Genomic DNA, 27,788 nt, shown 5'->3' with positions numbered 1-27,788 from the left:
AAATTTATTGCCCCGCTTAAATTTGATCTTTGATAACCAGAACCACTGAACTGAATTGAATTGACATGCAGCAACAACAACAAAAACCAACATGGTTTTCAATGTAACAAAGATTCAGGGCAACATCGTGTAAAGAAGTAATAGATATTATTCGTAGAGGAATTCTACATTGATAAAAGTAAGTCAAAGGTTGTACATGAATTCCTTTCAGGACTGACATTACTTTAATATTATAAGAATTTTTCATTAGGTATAAAGATCTTAAAAGACCAATCATCATCACACTTTTGAGTTATGGCCTGCCTTCCAACTTCTGGGTTTTTGAAAAATTTGAATTATGAATATAACTAGCACCAAAACTAACATTGTTCAGCCTAAAGTCTCTGCTTTAATTTAGAACAATCAAGAAAACCTATTGCAGAATTTTGAAAAAAATATATCATTCAAATCACCACCCCAGATACCATCGAGCGATGTTGGGCCGGAGCCGTCGCTCTCATGCAAATGGTACCCCTCATGTCAAATATGTACCTGACGTGTCGAATTTTCAAACACGAAAAAAAATATAAAGATACCAATAAAACCAACAGATGATTATATTCATGAATTCGGCAACTCTTCTTTATCCGTTTTCACTTAATATCGGGGTTATTGCCGATCGTTTTCTGTCAATATTCAGTAAAGTAAACCAACCACTATAGGCCCGGTGAACACAAAACAAAGCTCCCACGACTAAGTGTCGAGTCTTGTTCAGAAAGGCAGGGGATTCCCTGTGTATCAGCAATGATTACTGGGGGGTACGGGCAAAAATAAATCGAATTTATCTTCAAACACGTAATTCGAAGAAACGAAAACACTCAATGAAACGACATGTGCTACAAAGAATACAAAGTATCATCAAATACGTGTGTAATCAGATTGGTACCACATAATAAATCAGAATCTAGCTTTTTTCGCTCCGCCACCAAGAGACGGTAGAGACTTAGTCTCTGGAAGGGTCGGCTCCGTGTACCCCTCCTGTCGAATTTTGAAAAACTTACCAAAATGCGCCGCTTCTCATGTTTAGATGAAATTTAATGTCAAATACCTGTGTAATAAGATTGGTACCACATGATCTTGATCAAAATAAATCAGAATCTAGCTTTTTTCGCTCCGCCACCAAGGGACGCTAGAGACTTAGTCTCTGGAAGGGTCGGCTCCGTGTACCCCTCCTGTCGAATTTTGAAAAACTTACCAAAATGCGCCGCTTCTCAAGTTTAGATGAAATTTAATGTCAAATACGTGTGTAATAAGATTGGTACCACATTATCTTGATCAAAATAAATCAGAATCTAGCTTTTTTCGCTCCGCCACCAAGGGACGCTAGAGACTTAGTCTCTGGAAGGGTCGGCTCCGTGTACCCCTCCTGTCGAATTTTGAAAAACTTACCAAAATGCGCCGCTTCTCAAGTTTAGATGAAATTTAATGTCAAATACGTGTGTAATAAGATGTCGTCACGGAATAATTTACGCACTTAAATTCTTGTTTCGCTCTGAAAGTCTAAGAGACTATATAGATATTTGGGGGGACTGAAACACAGGCCAAATATATTTATAAATGACATGGCCCGCATTGTTGCTACATTTAGCAAGATAAATTTTGACGGTTTCTTTTCACCAAACGAAGGCCGTGCTGCAGAGGCTACTGAGGAGAACGTTCAAATGGCGAATGAAGGAGCCCTGCAGCTATCCTTTCCTTGGATTAATTCATCAGCAAAGCAAGGAAATGATGCAGATGCTAACTGTCATCCAATCACCGGTAGTGCGCACCATTTGGCCCTTTTTGACCGACTTCATGAGAGAAACAGCTCTAATGAAGTTGAGGCACTGGCACTGCGAAGAATAGCTTGTATTAATGAGCTCTGTGGTCAAATTAATAGTCAAGTTGCAGAACAAATTCACGGCTCATTCAACCTAAACAGATACTTTCTCAATAAAATATCTCCATCTAATCATATATTTATGTTCCGTTCAATCATTGATTTGACAAACGAAGCCAGGAACCGGCAAGTTATTTCTGAAATGGAAAAAAGAACGAGACTTGTTGCTAAATACGACAAATTTGGTAGTGCAATTCTTGCCCATTCGAGAAAAGAGGACCAATTTGATGACGATCATAGCTCAGAAGAATCCGTTGACAGATCCTTCGTTGGGATCCATCTACAGATCCAATCCCATGCTTTGACGAAGTTTCATTTTCTAAGGCAGACCAAACATCAAAACCCGATTATGAAGAATTTGTCAACGGATTTGTCCAGGACGGCATACGCCGGAATCTTTCTTCATCTCCAAACAAAAGTTTTGAAAACCAGCTAAAAAATAGGTGTCCGCAAAATATCAATATCTCTATAACAAGTGATATCGAGCCTGAAGATACAGAGGGGCCTATTGATGATCTCTTCCCATTAGACGTCGAGGAACCCCTTGATTTTGACAATGCTATTGTAATATCTGATGATGACCTTGACTGCGGTAAAGTTATTGATAGTCATAACGTGGTTCTAGATTCGGCAGCGAATATTCGCTCGTTTGATACCTCCCCAAGTATCAATAATATTGAAGAACCAGGGGCTAATAGTGCAAAAGTTGACGAATGTGAAATAAATCTAAATGAAATTGAATCGGGTTTAACCCTGACTTGCTCTGTCATTAATGCTGCAATGGATATCTTGCGCCATCAGTTTCCTAGTCTAGACGGATTGAACCCCATTTGTAATCTTAATAATGTGTGGGGCAGCGGCAGAAGTTTCGTCCAAATTATTCCCTTCAATGATTTAGGGGATGGATGCATTGAATGGGGCACCCTGTCAAATGTCTTGTCGTGTAGAACTATTTTATTGTATGACAGTCTTGTAAGAAATCATTTGTCCAAAAAAAAAGAGAATGTAAATACTCTTAATGCACTCAGTCTTTGCAGGAAACTTGACCCACAGGTAATCTATTACAACTACAAAACTTTAAGACAGGAACTCTTCAAAGCGCTAAACAGAAACAGTTTCGAAGAGGTACAGTTTGCAGGCTCGCCCTGGGAACCCTCTGGTACGAAGTTTGTCATAAAACCAGTTCTGTACTGTCATTGTAACTTACCTCACTTGAAGACGAAGATGATATGCTGTGAAAAATGCAAAGCCTGGTATCACAATGATTGTGAGTCAGAAATTAATTCTTCGCCGTGCCTTTGCAAGAAATGCAAGCATGGTCCAAAAATAATCACAGTGCATGATAGCGACGAAAATGACAATTTGTCCTTACAAGAACGGTCTCGCGGTAAAATGAAGATCCGCAGGGGAGTCAAGGGTGGGATTAAGAAGAAAAAGGAAGGAAAAATAAAAAAAGGCTTCATTCAAAGAACTTCTTGCCAAGGTTCAGTTACGCTCCTTAGATGAAAGCTCTCAATCAAGTGATAGCAATTTTTAAAAAGAAGAACCGATTTTTCTTCTAGATAGGCGGATGAAAGTTAGTTTAAATCTATATCAAGCGTAAAATGTACACATCCTACAAACCTTCGTTACTAGAATGTCAAGACGCACAGAGGCCTGTTTCCGTTGCACATTAGCGCGCATAGATTTGAACTAAACAATATATATCGAATCTCAGATTATCTTACCTAGTAGAAACATTTGATGTCCCTAAGAAATAAGCTGGCTTATATCAATAGCCCGTATACAAACGCTTCTATCGTTACAAGAATTTATAAATGCGACTATGAATCAGATATTCTAAGCTTAATTAGGATTATTATGTATAATTTATACCCAATCTTAACGACTCTTGATTAAAGATACTGCAAAATTCTTACTGTAAATAACGTTTTCGACATACGTGTAAGTGGTCTTTAGTAGTCGCTGAAATTCCTGTATGCTAACAAAACATTAGAACATTGGGAAAATCAATCTTTCTGCCTATAACCTCTCCTCGTGAAAATTGTCTTACAATTCCGATAACACACGTATTTGACATTAAATTTCATCCAAACTTGAGAAGCGGCGCATTTTGGTAAGTTTTTCAAAATTCGACAGGAGGGGTACACGGAGCCGACCCTTCCAGAGACTAAGTCTCTAGCGTCCCTTGGTGGCGGAGCGAAAAAAGCTAGATTCTGATTTATTTTGATCAAGATCATGTGGTACCAATCTTATTACACACGTATTTGACATTAAATTTCATCTAAACTTGAGAAGCGGCGCATTTGGGTAAGTTTTTCAAAATTCGACAGGAGGGGTACACGGAGCCGACCCTTCCAGAGACTAAGTCTCTAGCGTCCCTTGGTGGCGGAGCGAAAAAAGCTAGATTCTGATTTATTTTGATCAAGATAATGTGGTACCAATCTTATTACACACGTATTTGACATTAAATTTCATCTAAACTTGAGAAGCGGCGCATTTTGGTAAGTTTTTCAAAATTCGACAGGAGGGGTACACGGAGCCGACCCTTCCAGAGACTAAGTCTCTAGCGTCCCTTGGTGGCGGAGCGAAAAAAGCTAGATTCTGATTTATTTTGATCAAGATCATGTGGTACCAATCTTATTACACAGGTATTTGACATTAAATTTCATCTAAACATGAGAAGCGGCGCATTTTGGTAAGTTTTTCAAAATTCGACAGGAGGGGTACACGGAGCCGACCCTTCCAGAGACTAAGTCTCTACCGTCTCTTGGTGGCGGAGCGAAAAAAGCTAGATTCTGATTTATTATGTGGTACCAATCTGATTACACACGTATTTGATGATACTTTGTATTCTTTGTAGCACATGTCGTTTCATTGAGTGTTTTCGTTTCTTCGAATTACGTGTTTGAAGATAAATTCGATTTATTTTTGCCCGTACCCCCCAGTAATCATTGCTGATACACAGGGAATCCCCTGCCTTTCTGAACAAGACTCGACACTTAGTCGTGGGAGCTTTGTTTTGTGTTCACCGGGCCTATAGTGGTTGGTTTACTTTACTGAATATTGACAGAAAACGATCGGCAATAACCCCGATATTAAGTGAAAACGGATAAAGAAGAGTTGCCGAATTCATGAATATAATCATCTGTTGGTTTTATTGGTATCTTTATATTTTTTTTCGTGTTTGAAAATTCGACACGTCAGGTACATATTTGACATGAGGGGTACCATTTGCATGAGAGCGACGGCTCCGGCCCACTATGGCTGATACCATCACTCTTTAGCTTAAGTATTATTTCCAATGGTTGGCAACTATGTTGCAAGTCTTAATTGTCGAAATAAGTTTTAAAGTTTACTTCAAATGACTATCTGCACTGAAGGCAGGGATGAGAGTTTTGGTTTGCCTATAAAGATCACCTTGTTTTTGCGTGGCAGTATAATAACCAGATTGAAAACTGTGTTTCTTGCACAGAAAATTTGCGACTGCACGCCTGAAATCACACACTTTAAAAAATATTTGTACTTTTAAAAATGTAGAATTTTGTTAAATAGGGACTGTACGGCCAATAAGCAAAAGTGCAGAAATGGAAAATTTGAGTGCACAGGCAATATATTGCAGACGTGTGCGACAAAGTTTTCAATCTGGTATAATAGCTCTTATTAGGTCTAGAATATGTGGGGTAAAAGTGATTGCAAGACCATTTTGAATTTCAAAATTTTTTCAAACATTTTTATAGATGATGCTTGTTTTTTTAAATCATTCCATTTCCATTTCAAACCATTTCCAAAAATACTGGAGGTGGTTTGATATTTTATTTTAGACCTCAGAGTAGATCGCATTTTTTTGATATTTTAAACACAATAGTTGCTCCCAATCTATAACCTATAACTAAGGGAGGTACATGCCCCCAATCTGAAATTTTGAAATATTTCTATAATAGAAATGGAGCAAAAAGTAGATGAATCTTCAGAAATGGAAGAGTTGAAAGATGCCAGCAGTACTGCTTCCATTTCTACAGAGACTAAAGATCAATCAGATTGTTATCATTATACAAAAAATGGAGAATTTACTTCTGAAATCTTCAAAATATGTGTGGACAATTTGCCTCATTATGTTGGCTATCAGGTTTGTAGTCTAGAATCAGTAAACCTAGATAGATTAAACACTGTAACTTAAAAAATTAAATTATGGTGACAACCTTTTAAATCTACAATCTTGGACAGAGCTGTTGAGACAAAACCCTTAACACTTACTGTGATAGCATGCATGTAAGCTTACCTGGTAATACATTCATGGTCACTTTTTCTGTGCAAGCCATGCTAAAAGCCTGGAAGGAATGACTTGTTAAATCTTTTACTTTTGGCTAACTTCTCTTGAAAATTTATTCTCATCTCTAACACATATCATACCTAGAATTTTATTTTTCAGCAAATGAGAAAGACATTTTCAAAACTGAATGTTACACCAAGGAAACTAAAATTCGATCCAAATTGCAAGCTTGCTTTCATGACTTTCAGGTAATCATTCTGATGTTAATGATGCCTCTTTTTTTCAAAACTAGAATAGATACATCATTATAGTGGTCATGAATGTGGATGCCTATTCAACACTTTCTATGCCTTTCTTCATTTAAACTTCTAGATTATATTAAAGATGCTTGTTCTTTTAATTCAAATCATTCTAAATCAAGGCACATTAATTTTAATTAAATTAATCTTAAAGACTGTTTTGAAGTTATTGAAAATTCTTCTACATACTTTGCTGTTTATTTCTATGCATTTAAATTATCTAAAGAAAGAACTGATGCACTTAAACAAGTTTCATTAAAATTGTTATTTGAAGCAAGAAAAATATGGCAAGAAAAAGGTTTTTGTTCAACACTTTGAAATACAGGTACCTGTTGTTGAGAAACAACAAAATTTGAAATACATATGTTTAGTTTAGCAGTTAACTACTGAAGGATAATTGTATTTGGTCTTATCCTTTATCTTTAACAGCATCAGTTTACTAATTGATTACTTTTCATCAAGGCTGTTTGCTACAAAGGGCTACAAAAAAGACTCAAACCAACATTTTGCAGCCAAGCGCATTTGATCATTTTAAAATGATCAAATGCGCTTGGCTGCAAAATGTTGGTTTGAGTCTTTTTTGTAGCCCTTTGTAGCAAACAGCCTTGATGAAAAGTAATCAATTAGTAAACTGATGCTGTTAAAGATAAAGGATAAGACCAAATACAATTATCCTTCAGTAGTTAACTGCTAAACTAAACATATGTTCTGACAACTGAATGAGGCATAAATTGTCTCTAGTAGGCTATCATCTGTGATATCACAAGTTACACATGCTCAGCAAATATTGTGGTACTCTTATAGAAACCTTTAAGGAAAGTGATGCAGAAAAATCTTTGTTTGTAATGATTTAAATCCATAATGTTTCAATTTCTATGTATCTGAAAGTTCAAAATGACCAATTCTTTATTTCCTTCAAACTTAGGTTTTATTGTAGCAAAAACTTTCAATCAAGTTTCCACTTTTGGGGACAGCTTTTTTGACATTTTACTTGGAATTTTATTTACCCTTTGCAATGACTTGTTTACACTTTGAAGAATAAGCTAGATTTTGTTGTGATGTAATTGACAAATGAAAGTACAAAAAACTAGGAGGACGACTTGATGTCTAAACTTTATCAGATTTGAAGCCAAAAAAATTTGTAAGATATTACAGCAGCTGAACTTGATGTGATTTTTGCTTTTTCTCCTAGGTCAGAAGAAGAGAGAGAGGTAAACCATTATTTTTTAAATGTTATGAATTTGTTCTGTTTAAGCAATAAGCTTTTTTCAGAGCCATTTAACCATCAACGGCATATAGTAACAATTCAATGAGAGAGAAACTTTTTTACCAGTATCAAGGTTATATTAGGAATGCACTATGTTTTTTGATTGATTAGAGAATTGTGCAATTATTGTTACATATTAATCTCAGACATGAACTACTTTCTAGGCTGCAATCAAGGCTATCGATGGTTTTAAGTTCAAAAAACATATCCTCAGCGCAAAGGTATGCATCAACGTTTTTGTATTAGATGTACTTGTTACCTTTAAGATGTCAAGAAATTTTGTTGTATCCGTTAAAACTTCATATGAATTTCTCAGCTTGTTATTTCTTTTATTTTGGCCACTTTTATTTTTATTTTTGCAGATAACTTTTTATTATCACATTTTGCATTTCCTAGGATTTTTTAATGCTGCATTTTATTCAACTTTTTCCCTTATCAAATAAACTGAGTGTATACAACTTCAATTTGACTGTTGGTTGCAGTTTCCTATGACTGTTTGTTGCAGGTTACCATGGCTGTAAGTTGCAGTTCTGCACGAGCATGCTACCGGAGCTTGTAGACCCTAGAGTTTATGCTCTGAATTTCTGCAGGCACTTATGAAACAATCATTTATCTTCATTATTGTAAAATCATGCCAGAATAACAGAATATCTAAATTTAACCCAAGTTTGCTTCTCAATAGCCTGTTTGTCTCTTTCTCTTTCTATTGAGTTTATTTATCTCTATATTCTCTTCATTTACCTACCTTTTCTCTCTTTCTCTCTATTTATCTCCATTTGTTTTCTCTGATCACTCACAGTTATTCGATTGTTCTCTTCTCTGAGCATTATGTAATGATTTGCTCATGCATAGTAGGCTGAAGAAAACATGCTCCTTTGGCAAATATCCTTCTGTTTTCGAGAAAAATCCCCGAAAAATCCTTAAAAATCCATTTTGTATGCTGTTTGGAAAGACTTATGTACCTCGCTCCTTTAGGCTTTCGAGTATTGAGTCTGGTAACTATCGCGTTAGTGCAAGTAGGAGAAATCAAATAAAAAGGCAGAGTATGCAAGTCTGACGTATTGGAGCAAAATTACAAGGTACATCATAGGCATAGCGCATGCTTACTGTTTAGGAAGATTTTGTATGGATTTTTTCGGAAAATTATTGCTTCGTCGAGATAGAATTGCTTAAATTGAGCCTGAAATTTCGCCTGATTAAGGGGGCTCCAGTCCTTCTAGCCACTATGTCTCCTATGCTTATTAGATACACCCCAAAATAATTCAGCCAGAAGGAAATTCCGACTATTTGAAACAATCAAAACAAGCCTTAATTTCTATAATTTTTTAGAATTATAACATTTCCACATTGAAATAATCGAATCTTACAAGATTGATCAACTCAAAGCTACAGAACGAAGTATCTAGTTCCTTATAAGTCACTATGTTGACTAAGAAAATTTGAACGGGAACAGAAAATTTGAACTGGGGATAGAATGTTTCACATCAAAGATTTATAACTCTGGAAAAAGAAAACCCCAGTGTTATGTTGAAATATTTACAATTCCTGTTACGAAAACTGAAAAAGAAAATCAAATTCCAAAGTCGCTAACTTCGACAACGGGACTGTTTGACACCCAAAAACACTGATGAAAACTGGATCACTTCATTTCTTTCCCTACGAAACATATTATTATATATCGCTCTCAGCAATCAGCATCTGTTCAGTTTTTCATTCGATTGTACTTCATGGTAATATTGATGTTGTATCTACCTTTCACAAACGTAAGTTGGTGTAACAGTACTGAGCGTAACAAGTTTTATGGCAGATTAGCAATTGATCAGTATCTAACCATGAGTTGCAACCTGCTTGATTTGCAGAAACATATTTACTTGGCTTTTCGCCTGGAGACACAAACTATTTTTGATGGGCCCTGCCCATGCCACTGGTTGCTATCTCAAAATAAAATTGTTATTATGAATCATTTCTTGGCACATAATGCTCTTACAAAAACCACCACCGTAGCCACATCCTTATGTATTGTGTGAGGCCCTGTTTGGGAGATTTTCCAAGGCAAGTGAAGACAAAACATAACTTCACAAGTGTCACCTTGCTTCTTAATATTTATTTAGGAAAGGCAATTTTTTACATGCCTATCATTTTTCTTACAGCACAGGTCTTGAGAGCTAGCAAGATCTTGAAACTGTCAGGTTATTGATTAAAGTTTTCAAGGATTCAATTTTCACAAGCTGTTTCTTGTTTTCATGCGGAAGTGTATTAACCATACACTCGATTTTTAATTATAATTTATTTTGTACAATTTTGGCATTATTTTTTGGGCTCATCTTTCCTTTATCTGTTTTTCTAGAAAGCAATGCCAAAGCCTGACCCTCAACTCCGTAAAAGACAAATCAAAAGTTCAGGTGACACGTGTGCTCCTATTTGCAATTGCACCAATATTTTACTAAATGAACTTAAGTGACTGTTTCTTGTCAACCTTAATGTTGCCTTGGCTTATCATATTATTTTTAAAGGATTCATTTTTAATTTTATTTCGGAGTTGCGTTTGGTCTAAGCACCATGTCTTAAATGGCATATTATTATTTCTCACAGATAATTTTGAAGGAAAAAGAAAGAAACAAGAGGGGGATGAACATGAAGGGCAGCCAACGGACGATCTTTCTCCAGAGATCAGGTATTGTCACTATTTTGGCTTTCTTTTTCTCCACGCCATTGCTTATAGCTTGAATACTTCAGAGGTATATGAAAGAACTAAATATTTCCAAGCTGTATTTTATACCCATTTAATCAAATTTTCTTAAAACATTCTTCAGATAACGCATTGTTTCTTTGATTGACAAAGGGAAACTTTACCTCGACACCAATAGGCTTTGTTTTCACTATTACATAGCACTTGGTTTTCAAATTATTTTAAGACCATATTAGTTGTAAGGCGCCACTGACAAATGGAAAACTGCTTACTTCTTTGGCTGAAAGATCAAATGATTTAACAGAAGTTAGGATTTTCTTCCACATTGATTGAATATTGGTGATATTTTGATATGACAACGAACTTCCTGCTTTTTGGTTCTTATTTTATGGAGAAACATTTATTGTGGGAAGAAGAGTTTCAGAATTTTGTATGAACGACTGTCAAAATATTTTCGCTGTTCATCTCTATCGAAAATTTAATATCGATCATTGTCTCTAACTTGAGTTTGTTTTTGTTTAGGTTAAAATATGTTGTGACGAAACTCTGTGACATGCCTTATTCTGAACAGTTAAAAGTAAGCTGGTTTTCATAGACTTTTTTGTAGTATTGCAATTACCAGTACCGATAGTGTCATTTTATTTAAAGACTGTTCTTTAACATGTGACTGTTCTCAAAAGTGTGAAACAATATATTGTGTTTTACTAGTTAGTTACCGGGTACAGACCTTAGCTTGGGTTTTGAACTTGCTGCTTTTTATGTAAGGTGTTGCTTTTGTATGCGTGTTAAAGGAAGTTAAGGGTAGACTTGATAATTTGATGCTTCATTTTTCCAGCAATCATTTCTGGTCTACATACTACCAATAACCAATACTTTTATCAGCATACTTAGTGCCAAAACGCTGTTAAGAAGTATTTAATCTATTACTGACAAGCCAAAGTTTTTTTGCAAAAATATTTCATTCGTTCTCAACTATATCTATATATTTATTTCAAGTGAACACAAGATTATCCGTCGTTTTTTTATATTTTAGGTTAAATTCAATTCTGTTGCTGACGTGTTGAGAAACCTAGATGAAGATCTTGCTGCTGCTAGGCCGGTATGTTTCCTTGTGTCCCCTTTGAATCCTTTGAAAAGAACAACGCTTCATAAACGATGGTATCTCTTAGCATGAAAATAAATGTTTTTGATTAATTCTCGAAACTTGCTTTTTGTAGAAAACATCGGATTCAGATGAAAGGTATTTACTTACTGAAGCCTTTTTGCTGTCTATGCGGTGTAGTAATTCAGAAAACCTCTTTAATCATAATTTTTTTACCACCGTTCATAGCATGCAGGATATTCTTCTATTAAATTTGCAAATTTTTCTTGCTTCATATGAAATACAAACATGATCGCGATTCTCTATAGTTCATTCCTATTAAAATTGAATCCAACTGATTTCTTTAACCTTATCTCTTAATTTTCACAAAGAAGCAGGATTAATTTATACTAAAATGTTTTTATCGTTTACCATTATGAAGTGGGCAAGTAAACGCATCAATCATGTCATTATCCGCTGTTTGATACTCTTGAGGAGTGTAACACAGAAGTACTTTATGTAACAAGTAATTTGTTCGTTTCAGTTATAGCATTTTACAGTACCATAGGCTTTGATCTGAATTTCACGTTTAATTGCTTTTCATATTCTTAAAAAAAGTATTCAAGAATTTTTTTAATCTTGTTTGTTTTTATTAATGTTTTTGAGCAAACTAGTTTCACATTCTGATTCATTTTGTTTATACAAACAGCTCATACAAATTAGAAGACATTATTCAATCGGTAATTTTTTTAAACATTATTAATCAGTTTCTTTGTACTTCATGCAAACCATTACCATTTTATTCAATATCTTATAAATTACCTGCTTTGATTATCAGCATAAAAACTAGAATAAAAATCATTATTATCGGTTACTAAGCAAGAGCCAGATTTTTAAAGATTGTTTGACATTTTAATTGACATGAAGGATGAACTTTTCTTTTGCTATTTCTGATCTTTGCATTTTATCGTCATGCACCTTACAGGAGTTTCTGTTTGAAAATAGGCTATTATAATTCAGATGAAATTCTGTTTCAGCCAGTCCTAGAGAAGTATCGAAACAAAGTTGAGTTTAATATTGGCCCTAATACCGAAGGAAATGGTAAGTGATATTTGGTTAGATATCAATGAAATTTCCAGATAAGATTTTAGTGATGTAAAGGAAGCTGAGTTTGAATTAGTTTTTTTAATTACTAATATCGTATATACCTAGTGAATTTCTATTTGCTTTTCCATCTGCTAGCTGAGGAGCTCTTTTGTTAAGATTTCTGTAAGTCGAAATTAGTTTGAAGGTCCGTGTCTGCTTCCTTTTATCAAATCAAGTATTGGCATTTGGTTTGCCATATATTGTACCCTTGTTGGTTTTTTCCATGAACTCGTCTCGAGATTTTCAATTTTGATGAAGTAATGTTTATTTACGAGTTAGTTTTTCAGTATTTTGCATAATATTGAATGAGCCTCTATAAGCGTTTTATAAAAGACGTTTTCTAGTTTTATTTTTTCATGACTAAGGCATCATTTGAGAAGTATATTGCAGTGCACATTCATACTGGAAAGATTATTGATTTTTAACCAGTAACTTGACTGTTCAGCCCAAAATGAGACTTGTTCGAAATTCTTTTGAAGTTTCATTGTACTTTAAATAGGTATTACTACTTGCTGAAACCCAATAGGATAAGAAAAAGAGCATTTAACGTTTGGTTCCCTCAGTGAAATTTTTCGAATCGTCACCTCCAAACATGATATAATTTTTATTATGGCAGTTAACCCTTCATATTTATCCATAATGAGGCTGCTCAATTGAACAAAATGGGAGATTTTGAATACCAGCAGAACTTTTCGAAACGAGTTTAAAGATTAAAATTTTGCGTACTCTATGATCTGATTGTTACATTTTCAACATAGTCACCCGTTCTCCTTTACAGTCACTGTTGGCTTTAGACTTGGTACATATAAAGGTAATCGACGTATTCGTATTTGATCTATAGTTAAGGCTATAAGTTGTTGATCATGTTTTGATAATACTAGTACCCTTATTGATTTAAAAGAGCCAATTGCATTTGTTAAAAATGCGACCTAGAGGCCTCTTATCAGAAGTAACCGAATGGTAACAAAGTTTTACATCCAAATTGTGTTCAAAGTGAACCGGCAGCAAACACTACATGGCTGCATTTAAATATTTTGTGTACTGCAATCAAGTTTGGATACTAAAGTATACTCTACATAAAGAAGACACGTGATATTGATCTAGACAGGGACGGACACTTGGTCAAATATTGGGGGGCAAGGCTGTTTTTGTAACAAGATGATGTCACATTCTCCCGTTGTTTTAAAACAAAAGACCATTGTCCTCCAAAGTATTAGGGACCGGCCGCCCCTCCCCCTCGCCCTCCCCCTCGCCCTCCCCCCAGGTGTCTGCCACTGCATTTAGATGCTCTTTTGGCTATGCCAACTAGCTCTCAGTCAATTTGTAGTCTGAAATGTAGCATTTTTGTTATTGCTGTAGTTGAGCATTACGATCTTTTCTCGAATACGAATACCTTTTGCTATCACCATTCAAAGCATTATTTGAAAATTCATTTTTTTGTAGCGGTAATCGTGATTGTCCTTTTGCGATAGAACGTTTTTTAATAATTTTTCGTTGTGACAAATTTGCAGTTTTTGTAATGCATCTAATTGTGTAAAGTAATGAAGGTACGACCATAGTGCTATTTTTCGTTGATCGTCAATAAAGCTATTTTTAATATGCATAATATTTCGTTCCTTTGTAGACGATAATTTTGCCGTTGTTGAGCCTACAGAATGCATAAATGTTAGCGACGAGGCCACAAAAATCGCAAAGGTGGGAAATTCGATTGTTTTGTGACATAGTTACTTGTAAAAGTAATATCCTCATTTATCATTTTTTTCTGTTATACAATTTCCAATACCGATTTTCTGGGCATCAGTTTTGCTTCAATCAAGGTAATTTATTTTGTAGATATTTCAGGACTTCATCCAAGGCTCAAGTCTTGCACACTACGATCCTGGAATACATACAGGGTATGACGGTTGACATTGCGATGCCCTTCATTGTAGGTTCATCTGTAGCAATTGACGTGATAATTAAGTGAATTTAAACCACAACTGGATATATATTTTCTACATACACGTTTGTTACGACGTCTTATACTTTTAAGAGTATCAGGTGAAATACATTAATATAACAAAGAATGTTTATTTTTTCCAAAAACATTTAATCTTCTCAGCAGTGTAAAGATATTGTATAAAGATATTGGCCGATTTATATTCTTCAATAATCGCTGTCTCATGAAAATATACGGCTGTTTGATTGGAGGCCTGTGGCTTTCGGATAACCAATCAAAGTGACGGAAACTGTGATAGCATTGTGTAATCGTTTTTTCGTAGCCTTGATATCAAAATTGTTAATTTGTATGTATGGCCGTGTTTTAGAAAAATTTAAAAAAACTGTTTGAAATTCTAAGGGCCATTTTGAGAAAAGTATACTAACATTGTAGTACACAATTAGACTTAACAAGTTGCTTTGATGATCTTCACGCACTATGCATTCGACAGATATTTGATACAAGACTCTGTCATCGTCCTTTTTTTTGCTGTTTCTTGTTTTAATGCTTTTTTCTGTTGATAATCAATGCCTAACTGTTTACATAGGTACTGGCGACAGTTGACTGTGAGAAATTGTATATCAGGCGAAATCATGGTAATAGTTCAAGTGCACCCTCAAAACATGAATCAGGTAATGCGCTGTCTGCCCTGTTATATGCTTTTAGGGCCTGTTCATATGAGAAGAGTTGTCCCACTGAGGTGGGATAGCCCACTGAGGCGAGATCCAATCGATAAACTGATTTGTATGAAGAAATAACATTACGTTCATATGAGAGGTGAATTATCCCACTTGAGTGAGATCTCGCTGTCGTGCCAGTGGGATCTCACTGAGGTGGGATAAAAATCTCCCATATGAACACGTTCCTAGGTTAGGTGGGACGAATCTGTCAGTATTGCGCAAGCGCAAATTAACAGGATATCCAATTCAACATAGCCTGCCTGCAGACTCTTTAATTGAATTGCAAATGTTTATAAACATTTGCAATATTTTATGATGAAAGAACACACATTTTCACAACGAGACTGGCCCACCTCGGCGGGATAAAATGTCCACATGAACGTAACCTGAAAATCGGCTTGCCTCGGTGGAATATCCCACTTCCATGGGATAACCCACCTCATATGAACAGGCTCTTTATTTGAAAAAGGTCTTTTCAGAAGCGTGCTTTCGACTGATTGCGTGCTAGCGGAATGGTGCTTGTGGAATCGAGCTAGCGAGTTCGCCTTAGCGAAACTTAATTCGGTAGTAGGAATTGTGATCACCAGGTAGTAGTAGGAATTTTCGCTGTTTACGATTATAGTTTTATGAGTTTTTTGGTTGATTTTTTTCAGTTGGCTCAACTCTGTGCCTCTGATTACAGTTGGTTTATGTGATTTTTTGATTTCATGTGATAATGGAAGCTATTAATAGTCAGGCCTCCAGTCGTAGTGTCCATGTTTAAATTATATGAAGACAGTGAGTTCTTGCTATATAGTTGATCCTGTGTCTCATAACCGTATCCTGATGATGACAACGATTTCTGTTCTGTAAGAATTAGCGATCATCTTTTTTTTGTATAGGATGACGTCGATAATATGAAGAAAACACTAATTGAGTTGTTCAATGGTCAAAATGAGATACACGTTACTTCACTGTATCTTCAACTGAAGGGCCAAGGGTAAGTAGAATGAGAACTGATACCACTCTCAAAGTAGAATCTGATGCTCTTATCTATGTAGAGATTCATTATCAGTATTTCCCTTCTTTAAAGTTGCACTTCGCCCTTGTCTAACTGAACTGACTCCCTGGTTCTTCAGGCTTCTTCTAAATGCTAAATGTTTTTGCCCTCCCTATTTGACCCTGAATCGTTTTCAAATAGAATGCTATCTTTCAAATATTAATCCTTCTTCTTTAGGCAAATTGGTCAAAACAACTCTCAAAGCTACATCCATTTAAGTGGCAAAGAGGTTTGTTAGGAGATGCTCGTAATGTTTTCATTGAGTTTTTATCGCATAAAGGCTGTGGTAGACAAAATGTTACAACCCACATGATCACATGATTTTTCACATGATCAAGATAAAGTTTTCAACAGACTTTTGACCTTGATTGGCAATCATTGTTTTAGTTTATTATTGTTTAATTGTTTGTTGCCTATTTATTTCTAAGATAATGGTGAAAATACCATCTGCAAGAAAATACCGTAATTCTAAATCCATTTCCGTTCACACTGTTGAGGCAAGATCCCCTTTTCTTTAAAAATTTGTAGAGTATACAACTGCTTGATAATTTTTTTCATTAGCTGAAAGTGAGCATGTCTGTTATTTTTGCCCTGCTCAATCTAAGATAGGGCTCTACCGGACATTGCCTTGAAAATTTCTGTAACTGAATTCATCTTCGAAATGAGATTAGCTATGTGTTACACTTTATATATTTCAATAGCCGCCATCATTTTCCAGGTAATCTATGAAAATATGTTGGATCTTCAGTTTCAAATATCGCCAGATGCATTTTTTCAAGGTATTTAATTATCTATAAAAAACTAAAGCATTGCTGCATTTTATATTCTACAAGAATTGAAGAAATTTGTAGTAGCTAAGTAATTGTAAAGAAAATTACGGAAAGGTAATTAGGGCATAGTTGATTGTTTATCCAAAACTTTTAACATCAAATGTAACATCAAGGTAAATATCTGGTGAATGATTGAATAGTAAAAAAAAGAGTTGCTTTTACTTTGCAAAGTCATAGTTGCTTAGGACTCCCTAGGACTCCTTATTAATATGAATATCTTTAAAGATGAATTCGATATGTTTCATATTTGGATAATCGCAAATCTTGCAAGAATGATATCCTTTTAACAGAAAACTTCATTTATAACTTCCTTCCTTTAGTCAATACTCCAGCTGCTGAAAAACTGTATTCCAAAATAAGAGAATGGTGTGATATAACAGAGGATACAACCGTTCTGGGTACATTTTTCTTTGTTATTTGTGAGATTATATTTTTCTTTGTTATTTGTGAGATTAAATTTTTCTTTGTGAGATTATACTTTTCTTTGTTATTTGTGAGATTAAATTTTTCTTTGTTCTTTGTGAGATTTTCCTTTATTTATTATTTGTGAGATTAAAGTACTGTCTAAACCTGCTGTTGTTAAGAAAAAAATGAACTCTGTTGCAAGCCCTCCGTTTACTTATTTCTGCTATAGAAATCATCAGTTAAGTATTGCGATTGATTTTTTTATTTTCATATGAGAAGATGATATTGTCTTATTTTGTTTTGCATTAAGAGCGAAATTAGACACCATTGTTACTGCTTTAATTCAGAAATAATAATTTCAGCTTAAGTTTCAAAAACACATTAAAAGAAAATATATTTTGTTAGGAATGGAAAATCTTAAGGAAATTCTAGCAGGATTGGTTGTTATAAAAAACAAGGCTGTATTGATATTTGTATTTAAAAATGATCTTTATAGAGCCCCCATCTGTGGTTATGCTAAGTGCTTAAACCATAGTCAATTATTATTAATTGCATTAGTCTCCACATGCTTATTCCCCTTCTCAAAAATCTTTTAATCACTAAATTATGCCTATGATTACCTTTAGAGGTTTGAAGCAGTGTGAAAATCTTCCCAGACATATGTCATCGTTTTAAACGCTTTGGAAAAACTATTCACAGTGTTATAGGGTCAATTTCATTATTTTGTGAAGTAAATTAGTTTTACGATAGTAATTTATCCATAAGGATTTTTCTTCTTTTGTAGACATTTGTTGTGGAACTGGAACCATTGGGCTATTTCTCGCAAAAGTACGTCCTTTTGATGATTTTAAATATGGCACTGAAGCAGTCATGATTTAGGCGTAGATCGCTAGTTGATTATGTTCTAGAAATACTTTGGTTTCCATATAAAATATTGAATTCGCCTTTGTAATTTTTTTACCTTCTCTATAATGTGTTTTTAACCTTCTTCTTATTTTGTGAAGGAAAAGAATAAAGCACGTTGCATACGTACTGTGCTGAATTCTTATGAATAAGCTTTTGAAGTGATATTCCACATTTTCAATACGCTTTCTCTTGAGCATTGTTGTCAGTTATTTAGTCCTATGCTTGAATTCGCTTAGTAGAATTTTAAAATGGCCCTCGATTTTATCACTGCATTCTAAAGCAATAATTTTGTTTCCCCAATTTCTACAATCCTGAATTGTTAAGGTGCTTCTAATATATTTAGTTCAAAAGATTGATTTAACGAATTTGGCTTCATTACTAATGTCATCATTGCCATATAGGGGTCCCACTTTCTTGCTTTTGCTGCTACAAAGTTAGCTCAAAGCTTTGAAAGTAACTCTGTGATCTGTAAATAGCAATCTGTGTGGTAATGGAAGTCCGAAGGCAATTCGGTTTAAATAATAGTCCATAGGCATCAGTTTTGCAGATGATTAAAAATTCCAACGATATGAGTTTTGATTTGGTAACAGTATCAAGTTGAAAAATTAGCTATATGAAATATATGCATAATAGATTAAGTAACAACTTTTACCTAGGCTGGTGCCAAGAAAGTAATTGGAATTGAGCTTTGTCAACAAGCTATAGAAGATGCAAAGAAAAATGCTGCTTTGAATGGTAAGCTTGCTTGATTGGTGTTTTTTATTTTTTGTGGTTTGATTGATTTTTGTTATAGTAAAATGCCACTAAATTAACCCCTTTCTCCTGTCAAATATCGCCTTTATATGGCAAATAATTTCGACCCACATATTTCGAATCTTTGCAAAAAAGCTGTAACACAATTGAATGTTCTTAAAAGATTAAAGACGTTTATTGGTTTCCAGGAGAGAAGGTCCAGAGCTTCGTATATTCTAATTTCAGCTATTGTCCCTTGGTCTGGTATTTTTCATCGTCTAAATCATTACAGAAAATTGAACAGATACAAGAACGTGCCCTAAGATTTCTCTATAATGATCATACAAGTTCGTATAACGATCTGCTTGTGAAGGCAGACAAATGCACGATGCTTGTCGCTCGTCAAAGAATTCTATGTATTGAATATCCAAAACAGTAAAACAGCTAAACCCACCTTTTATGCAGAGTATTTTTAAATTACGTTTGTCAAATTATTCATTAAGAAATTCGAATAACTTAGCCCATGTTAGACCTAATCAAACAACATTTGGATCCAAAAGTCTTATGTCAATCGGGCCACAGATTTGGAATGGCCTACCCAACGAGTTGAAATCCGCAGAAAATTTGAAGAGTTTTAAGAATCTAATAAAACAATGGGACGGACCGAATTGCAAATGCAGTGCCTGTCAGTTTCTGCCAAAAAATGCAATGTAATCCTTAATTTTGCATCCATAATTCCTTTTTATGTAGTAACTGGTAGCTTTATTCGATTTTGATTAGTTAACATTGATTATTTTTGTATATATAGTTAGCTATTGTTTCTTATATCGATTTAAAATAAATTTACAACAACAACAACAACAACAACAAATAATCACCATTATTAAAGGTGATTATTTGTCGAATGCAAGTTGCATAATCACAGACAGTAATACATCGTGAAGGAACATTTTAAGGAGCAAGAGGAGACAAATTTGCAAACTGTGAAGATTTTATATACGTGTTCTACTAGTTTCAACTGCAGATACTTTTGTAGTAGAAAACGTTTTTACTCAAACGAATACGTGCCTACCTCACTAACTACCATGCCTACCCAGTCAATATATGAAATTGCTTTTTGTGAAGTAAATCTGGAGTGTGATCTCTAAAATTTTACTCAGCTTGAGACTACGCCCGCATTTTAGGGATAACAAATACTGAATTTATTTGCGGAAAAGCAGAAGACGCTTTGCCAAGGATTGTTCACAGACTTCAGTCTCAAAAGGTGGTTGCTGTTGTTGATCCACCAAGAGCTGGTCTACGTAAGTCCCTTTCTTTCATGTTTTTATCTAATCTAAAGATTTGATTTAGGTGTTCAACTTTGCATGTTGTAGTTGTTGTTATCGCTGTTGTTATTGTTTTGTTGCTTTTGCTGTTGCTGTTGCCGTTGCTTTTGCTGTTGCTGTTGCCAAAAGCTTGTTAAAGGAAAAGAGTTCTTATGTGATTGCATGATAGCAATCCATTTCAAGAAAGTTTGAATTTAAAATCACCAAATGTTTCAAGCTATTTATCTGATTTTGTACTTTAAGAAGTATTTCATTGTGGTTATGTGGCCAGAATTCCTGTTATGTGGCCAAAATTCAAAAATTCTTAAGATCACTGTAGCCTCTTGTAATCTTGGCAGCCATTATACCTTCATGTTATCAGTCACAGATCTACAAATAGCGTCGCAACACGCAACCGGTCCATAAATATATGAAAGATTTGCCTTTCGGAAACCTAAAAGAAGATTATTTTCCTTTATAGACAAAAAGGTTATTTTAGCTTTACGATCCTGTCTTCAAATTAAAAGACTGGTTTTCGTAGCTTGCGATGCTAAAAAGGCATCTACAAACTTTTTGGAGTAAGTATACGTGGCATTACGTACGGCTATTGTTTATTGTTTGCTTGTTAGAATGTATTGGTTGGCTTCCCTGTGATTACTTTGACAAGTGCCAGTTTTCTAGAGTTTACCTTGCACCTTTGAACACGCACCGGTAAATGCAAAAGATAGCATTGCTCCACTATTTAAATGACTTTATTTTATTCGCTACGCCTCAGCATGGTGATTTTGTGAATTGACACCAAGCTTGCAGCCCTCATTCACTGCTTTACACTGGCTGCTGATTTAAAATGAAAACGGAGGAAACTTTTTCAAAAGGACATTCAACTCGTAACATTTTTTCAAACTTTCTGTCAGTAGCTTAATTTACTGTCTTGTGCTATGTCAGAATATGTGCTATTGTGCGTTGAAGTTCTTCTGTTCCAACTTATGCAACTCCTCTAATCTTACTTCCCCTCCAAGACGCACGTGTCTAGTCAGCCATTAATGGGCTACCAAATTACATTTTGGATACCAAATTATGCTATATTGTATTTCGTATTTACAACGAACTCAGACAATTTTCTTTATCTCAAGCCTCTGCAGACCGACGACGAACAGAAATAAAGGAGATCCTTACAACTTGCTACGTGCTGTTCCAGTTGACCTCTTTCCCCACACGGCGCATTGTGAATCGATTTTGTTAATGGAGCGGTTTTCAAAAGACAGTAGTGTGTCTGCCTCTATTGCTAGCAGTAGCAATATTGGATCCAGTAATACTCAGTCAAGTTCAGCTGAAGACAGTAATGCGATTGTAGAAGAACATGTGGCATAGAACCTGTATTATAAACAAGAACTGTAAAATCGTTATTATTTTAAGACCCATACACCAGGTATCTCGCCAATGTTGCTATGAAAAATTATATGCCTTGTCTTAGCCGTAAGCAGTTCAATTTGAAGTTACCTTTCTTGTGCACTTCTTTTTTGGCAGGTTGCAAGTTATCTGGTAGAAAGCCCTATTTGCCAAAAAAAATCTGTCATTAACTAATCAGCTCTTGATTGACTGTTTTTGGTTTATACGTTTCAGTTTGACACAAAAGTTCATTCGTTATCTGGTTCTTAATATGTGCCACGTGCTAAAGCAAGCAATCTTACTGTAGTAGTGCCCCCCCCCCCCCCCCCCTCCGTCAGTCAACTCTGTACAACGCTTGCATGCTGTACCTTATATCTGTCACCGTTGTATATTGCTTTTATTCTCAGATAGTCGTTGTAACGAAAATTCAATACCAGTCTCGCCTGTTTGTAGTATCTTACATTACAGATACCCACAAGAGATCATTTTGGATTTTTCTCAGTTTATGATAGCTATCATTGGCCTAAATATACACCGTTGTGGAATTTTCGTCCAAAGTTGTGAGTGGATTTCATTAGACAAGCAGATACATTTTCCGTACGCACGATGTTGAATTTGTTATTTTTATCTGACGATCTTTTACTCTAGTTATTTATTCCGAGCTTCAGCTGAAGATTGCATCAAGGTTACTTGGAATATGCCTAAAATATTGCTCGATATTAACATTTTCCTTTTTAATCAACCACATGTGTAAAATTACACTTATATGCTTATGCATGAAGATATCCTTCCAAAGTATTTGGTTTCTAGATCCTACCCTCTATAACAGTCCTGGCAGTAGCAAAATCTACCCCAATTAGATAGTGGAAAGTTGTGAGACGTAGGGTACAAAGTGGAAGGTTATGAGACGCTTGTAAATGCGCTTTTGACACAAAGCGAGGCATTATGACAATGAGGCTACCTGCGGTGTTACGAATCAGAAGAACTAAGCTGGTTTTAGTAAACTGTCGGAGGTGAAAATGCTTTCTCCTGTCTGTGCTTTGTGATTTTTAAGAGTGTATACAAGTTCTCCCGCTGCCTGGTGGTCGCTGCGCGGAGATCGGTTCTATTCTTGCATCGTTGCTCAGAATTCCAGGATTACATTCAAAGCAAATTGAGGATTTGAATGCACTTCAAAAACTGACTATTATTGAATATTGTGTTGTTGGTATATTCTACTGATGAGCAATATCCCGTTGCATGGTTAATGGTTCACTATTTTTGGCGAAATTTGATAGCAAGCTTTTTAAAAACTAAACCCCATTTAGATCGGGAATTTTCCGCATATTTGGAATGACTTTGGCTTTACCCATCAGTTGTATCTAAGGTTTTTAATCGCTGCCACGTTGTATGTGGCTTAAATTTTTTGGTAGCATTGTAAAATTTCTATTAATACTTGTCTTTTGCATTTGATTACTCACACGAGCTCAGTGCTAACAATTTTCTCGTGACATTGCTCTTTTTCGATCAAAGAGACTGTGCCAAGAGGAAAAGCTCCCACCAAAGTTTTTAAAGTTTGCTCCCATTCAGGGCTTTTCTGATATCCCAAGTTCAATTTGAAGGCCGTGAAGCGTTGGCACTAAACCCTCTGATGTAAAAGCTGCGCAATTAGATTCGAGTGTCCACTTTGAAACATCAGTTGCAGACTTTGTGTTTGACGTCTTTTTTCCTGCTTCAAATTGAATCAAAATGATTTTGAATACCGTAAAAGTTCCATTAAGCCCCAGGGGCTCATTTATTGTTTCAGTCCTTGAGGAGGCTTAAAAGAGAGGGGGGCTTATTCAAGAGCGGGATATTAAAACTTTCAAGTAAAAAATGTTTTAGAAATGACCTTGTCCATTTTTTTGTTATAAAAATGTCATGCAAATGATCTCAAAAAACTTCATCTTAATCAGCATCGCCAGGATCAATTGCTAACCCTGGAACATTTTCTAAACAAATTTCGAGTGACTTCTAAGGTGCACAAGTAAGTCTTTACATGGGCCATATTTAATGCACACGATCTTACAATCATCACAAACATCCAGAGACCAACTAAAGACGCATGTTTCCATTGTTTGACTTCAAAGGCTAAAGAGGAGGGGTTAAAAGAAAGGGGGGCTTATTTTAATTTGTTATTTGATAAGGGTGCTTAATAGAGAAAGGGGCTAAAACGTGAGGTGGATAAATAGAGATTTTATGGTTTATCTTCTTAAAGATTACATATAAAAACAGTATGGTAACAGTAATAACATGGGCTGGTGTTGTTAAAAACAGTTAGGATATATTATGTATTGATGTTAGCATCATCAGTTAGTATGCAAGTCTAGCTAGCAGTGATGTTGTAAGTTGCATTTTGAAGCCAGCGCATATTGATTAGTTCGGATCGAACACGTTGAAACTTTGTAGCAGATCACTTAGATTTTGTCCCATTACTGTCCCTTATCTGTAAACGGTGAGTACAAAGACAAATAGGAAATGTTGCTCGTTTCCCCCTAATTCTTTCAGATTTATCATCTTCATTGTCTTATCTCTTGCTGCTGATACAAAGCAAAACATTGTTCGATTGGGCATCAAAATGACGTAATAGATCGACTCATAGGTATGTCTTTACAGATAAACACTTTCCTTTACAGATGAATACTATTCTTTCGTCTTATCTTAAACACAAGTTTCCGTTCCCAAGTTTCTTACTCAAGGTCCTCAGTGCACGTTTATGGTTGCAGGAAGTATGATTTCATAATCAGTGTATAACTCATTTTAGTAAGAAACCGCTGAATTTGTTTCAGTAAACAAAGTACAATCAAGTGCATTTGTGGAGTTCCAAGGGAAAAATATGACTCGAGAAACAAAGTTAACTTCTAGCTATAACTGCCACGTTGTTTAAGTGATCTTTTTTCTAGATTTCTCATGCTACTGGCAATGAAAATTCGAAGCCTTGCCAGTGGCGTAACAAAGTCACCTGGGAACCGTAGAATAAAACCGAAATGGGCCTCTGTCAACGGACTGCAAGAAGGTCCCATCCAATGCTGTATAGCATGTTAAACAGAATAACAAGATTTGAGAAAACTATATGCTTCTCGTTGTTATAGAACGCTTTTCATGGGGGAGCAAAGTTGTATGCTTCGTTGAAAAAAATTTCAGAGTTCAAATATCTTTTAGGCGTTACACAACTGAGCCTTGCCTTAATCATAATGTTTCCTTTTATTTGTGTCCTTTTCAAGTTTTAGCGTGGCTGGTGTTGTTATTTTGCTCCTTTCCTGTATTTCTACGTAGTAAATCGCAGCCTCCTGTTTCTCATAAATGGTTTCAAAAGCTCGAATCTTTTCAAGTAATTAGTCTTCCCATGCGAAATTGGATGATATACTTTCAAACAAGCAAACTTTTCCCTATTCTGAATTTTGGACTAAACACATTTCTCAGAGATAAAATAGGTTTGTTCTCGTCATAGACATAATGGCTTCTATCCGGAAATGCAGAATCTTTGTAAAAACATTTCAATTTATTACTCCAGTTGATCTTGACTGATAAATTCTTTACCGATACTTTTATGTGCTGTAAACCCACCTTTCAACCTTTTTTATTCTTTGACCTATTCAGCTCGAACCCAGGGCGCGGTCATGGCTGTTAAAAAGATATTTTCACTTGAGCATAAATTCTCTTTTAGGCCTGTGAACTCCTTACCTGGTGGATAAAATAGAGACGCAGATGTCGCTCCTAATGGCTAAGAGGAAAGCATGGGGGCATCACTGAAGCGCTATTTGGATTTAATTTGGGGGCAAACGATTCTGGAATAATTACGTAAGACAATAAAGAATTGGAAAAGATAAAGGTAAATTTGTTTGGCTATCAAAACCACTTTTTCAAGCAACGTTTATCCTATCTACACCCTCAAAACCTCCGCTCCTTTGCCCCCCTCTTCTTTTTCAGTCCTCGATTTTATGTGGTTCTTATACCCAGGGTACCTCAGAACCTCAAAACAGGGGTCCTCATAAGCTCAAAGTAGAGGAATGGAAGGTAAATACATTTTTCATCTGCTATATCGACTGCCAGCTACCTCGATTGATCTCGATTGCCAACTTTCAAAACATTTTTATACTATATGGAAAAATCATTCGTTATCTCGAATGATCGTTACCTCGAACGTTCTTACCCTGGAAAAAACATTGACCGTTTTCTCGAACTTGACCAGTTCTCAGCTGAACTGGATAGAGAAACGCACACAAATACATTTCACATAACTTTTTCTTAACAATTGAACAGAAAATAAAAACCCCTTCAAACATACCATGGGAGATATTTTGAACGACCCCCAAGAAAAGACTTGAGTGGGAACTTTCGTCGATATTTTGCAGATCTTAGAACCTTGGCCAATAAAACTCAGCTGTATGGGTGGCACATATCTAAGCCAGTATTTGTACCAGCTTCCCCCCCCCCCCCTTCCCACGAAAACTGGATCAAGTTAGTGGAAAAACTATCGATTTGCCCCCAGAACCAACACTGCCCTTTCTGCGTTCACCTCGTGCAGGCCTCCCTGCTGACATCAAATGTACTTCTGATATCTAACAATACTTTTACTGTAAAATTAGGACGTTACAAAGCAGCGTTTTGTTTCTCCTTGTCAAAAATACCATTATTTTTACCTCGTGTATGGACTGTCACTGTTAGATGAATGAATTCGACGGACGTAGGCTTTTGCAAGTGTTATTTTTCAAAGCTGGAAGTTTGCGTTGACATGTCTGTGAATCAGAGGCCCAAAATTGACTTTTAACACCAAATATGGCTTATATTATTATGGTGGTAATGTTGACGTCATGGGCAAGGTTCTCGTCAGATCGTGGTAGAATATCTTTAGGCCATAATAAAGTTGATTAAAAAACAATGTAACCACATGAATTCGATATTGAAATAAGCTGGTTCAAGTCTGAAAGCCTCATCTTTGTTGACAAATATTTGTGACGTCAGAAAAGGAAACTCCTCCCATTTGCAACCCTGTTTGTAGAGAACTTCGGTCCAATGAAAACTGCAGCACAATGCAGAGACGCAAACTGCGGCTCTAGCCCATAGCCACTAGCCTCTTTTCTATTCACTCTTGAGGGTGGAAGAAAATAACCCCCTGTTTGTTTTTTCCGGGTTTTTTAAGACCCCCCTACTCTTTATTCTAGCATCCACTCTTTAATCGATAGAATATTTGACAAAAATTTAGAGAATCAATAGGTCTTTGCAATCACTTTAATAATACTTTGCTTCAGAAAATTTAAGAAACATGACAACACATTTTCTCCTCATCGGATTTTTTTTCAATTGCTTCATTATTCTCATACTGGGTTTCCAAAAAAGACCCTCAATAGGTACACTCCAAAAAATTATTCTTGTGCCTTGACCAAAGGTATGAATTTGTCTTAGACCCGGAACTTTGAAAGTAGTTTTCAAGCAGACCCGAATACTTTCGTAAAACATCCACACTATTTAATTAGATTTCTTAAAAAAACGTAGGCCCAAATCAGACTCAGTTCAGTTCAGTTCAGTTTCATATTTTAAATTCTCCACATACAATTTATCATAACAAAACTTATTAATACAAACAAATTACTAAACTACAATGATAACAATAATGCACCTAAAATTAATACAACATACAAATACCGAACAAAGAACAAGATAAATTTAGCATTAGACTGAAAGCATTGGGTCTTTCTTGGAACAACCGTTTCAGAAAGTGTAGTTTTTATAATTTACCAGCAATTTCGACAATAATTTTATTTTTATTTTAGAAATTTTATTGTCGAATTAACATGCACTTAAGACTTTATTGTATTCCAACATTTAAAGGT

The 27,788-nt window shown here is 35.4% G+C and overlaps 1 protein-coding gene across 1 annotated transcript; it reads left to right on the top strand.

Moving 5' to 3' along the window:
* The first annotated feature begins 20 nt into the window (after positions 1–20).
* Positions 21–27,433, top strand: LOC135683802 (tRNA (uracil-5-)-methyltransferase homolog A). The gene is made up of 25 exons (XM_065199150.2): positions 21–178; positions 5,863–6,047; positions 6,351–6,439; positions 7,683–7,701; positions 7,922–7,978; positions 10,105–10,159; positions 10,350–10,431; positions 10,969–11,023; positions 11,480–11,545; positions 11,664–11,686; positions 12,237–12,267; positions 12,565–12,628; positions 13,452–13,484; positions 14,298–14,368; positions 14,507–14,568; positions 15,199–15,283; positions 16,213–16,310; positions 16,548–16,599; positions 17,089–17,149; positions 17,521–17,598; positions 18,390–18,433; positions 19,168–19,246; positions 20,428–20,544; positions 21,029–21,125; positions 21,681–27,433. The coding sequence occupies exons 2-25, from the start codon at positions 5,865–5,867 to the stop codon at positions 21,916–21,918; spliced, it is 1,839 nt and encodes a 612-aa protein (XP_065055222.2). The 5' UTR covers positions 21–178; positions 5,863–5,864; the 3' UTR covers positions 21,919–27,433.
* Positions 27,434–27,788: the final 355 nt, after the last annotated feature.

The sequence above is a fragment of the Rhopilema esculentum genome, chromosome 7 (genome assembly GCF_057945365.1).
Source record: "Rhopilema esculentum isolate cy_ngs chromosome 7, ASM5794536v1, whole genome shotgun sequence".
Lineage (NCBI taxonomy): Eukaryota > Metazoa > Cnidaria > Scyphozoa > Rhizostomeae > Rhizostomatidae > Rhopilema > Rhopilema esculentum.
The sequence above is the reverse complement of the archived record's forward strand: the minus strand, read 5'-3'. Positions and strand labels throughout refer to the sequence as shown.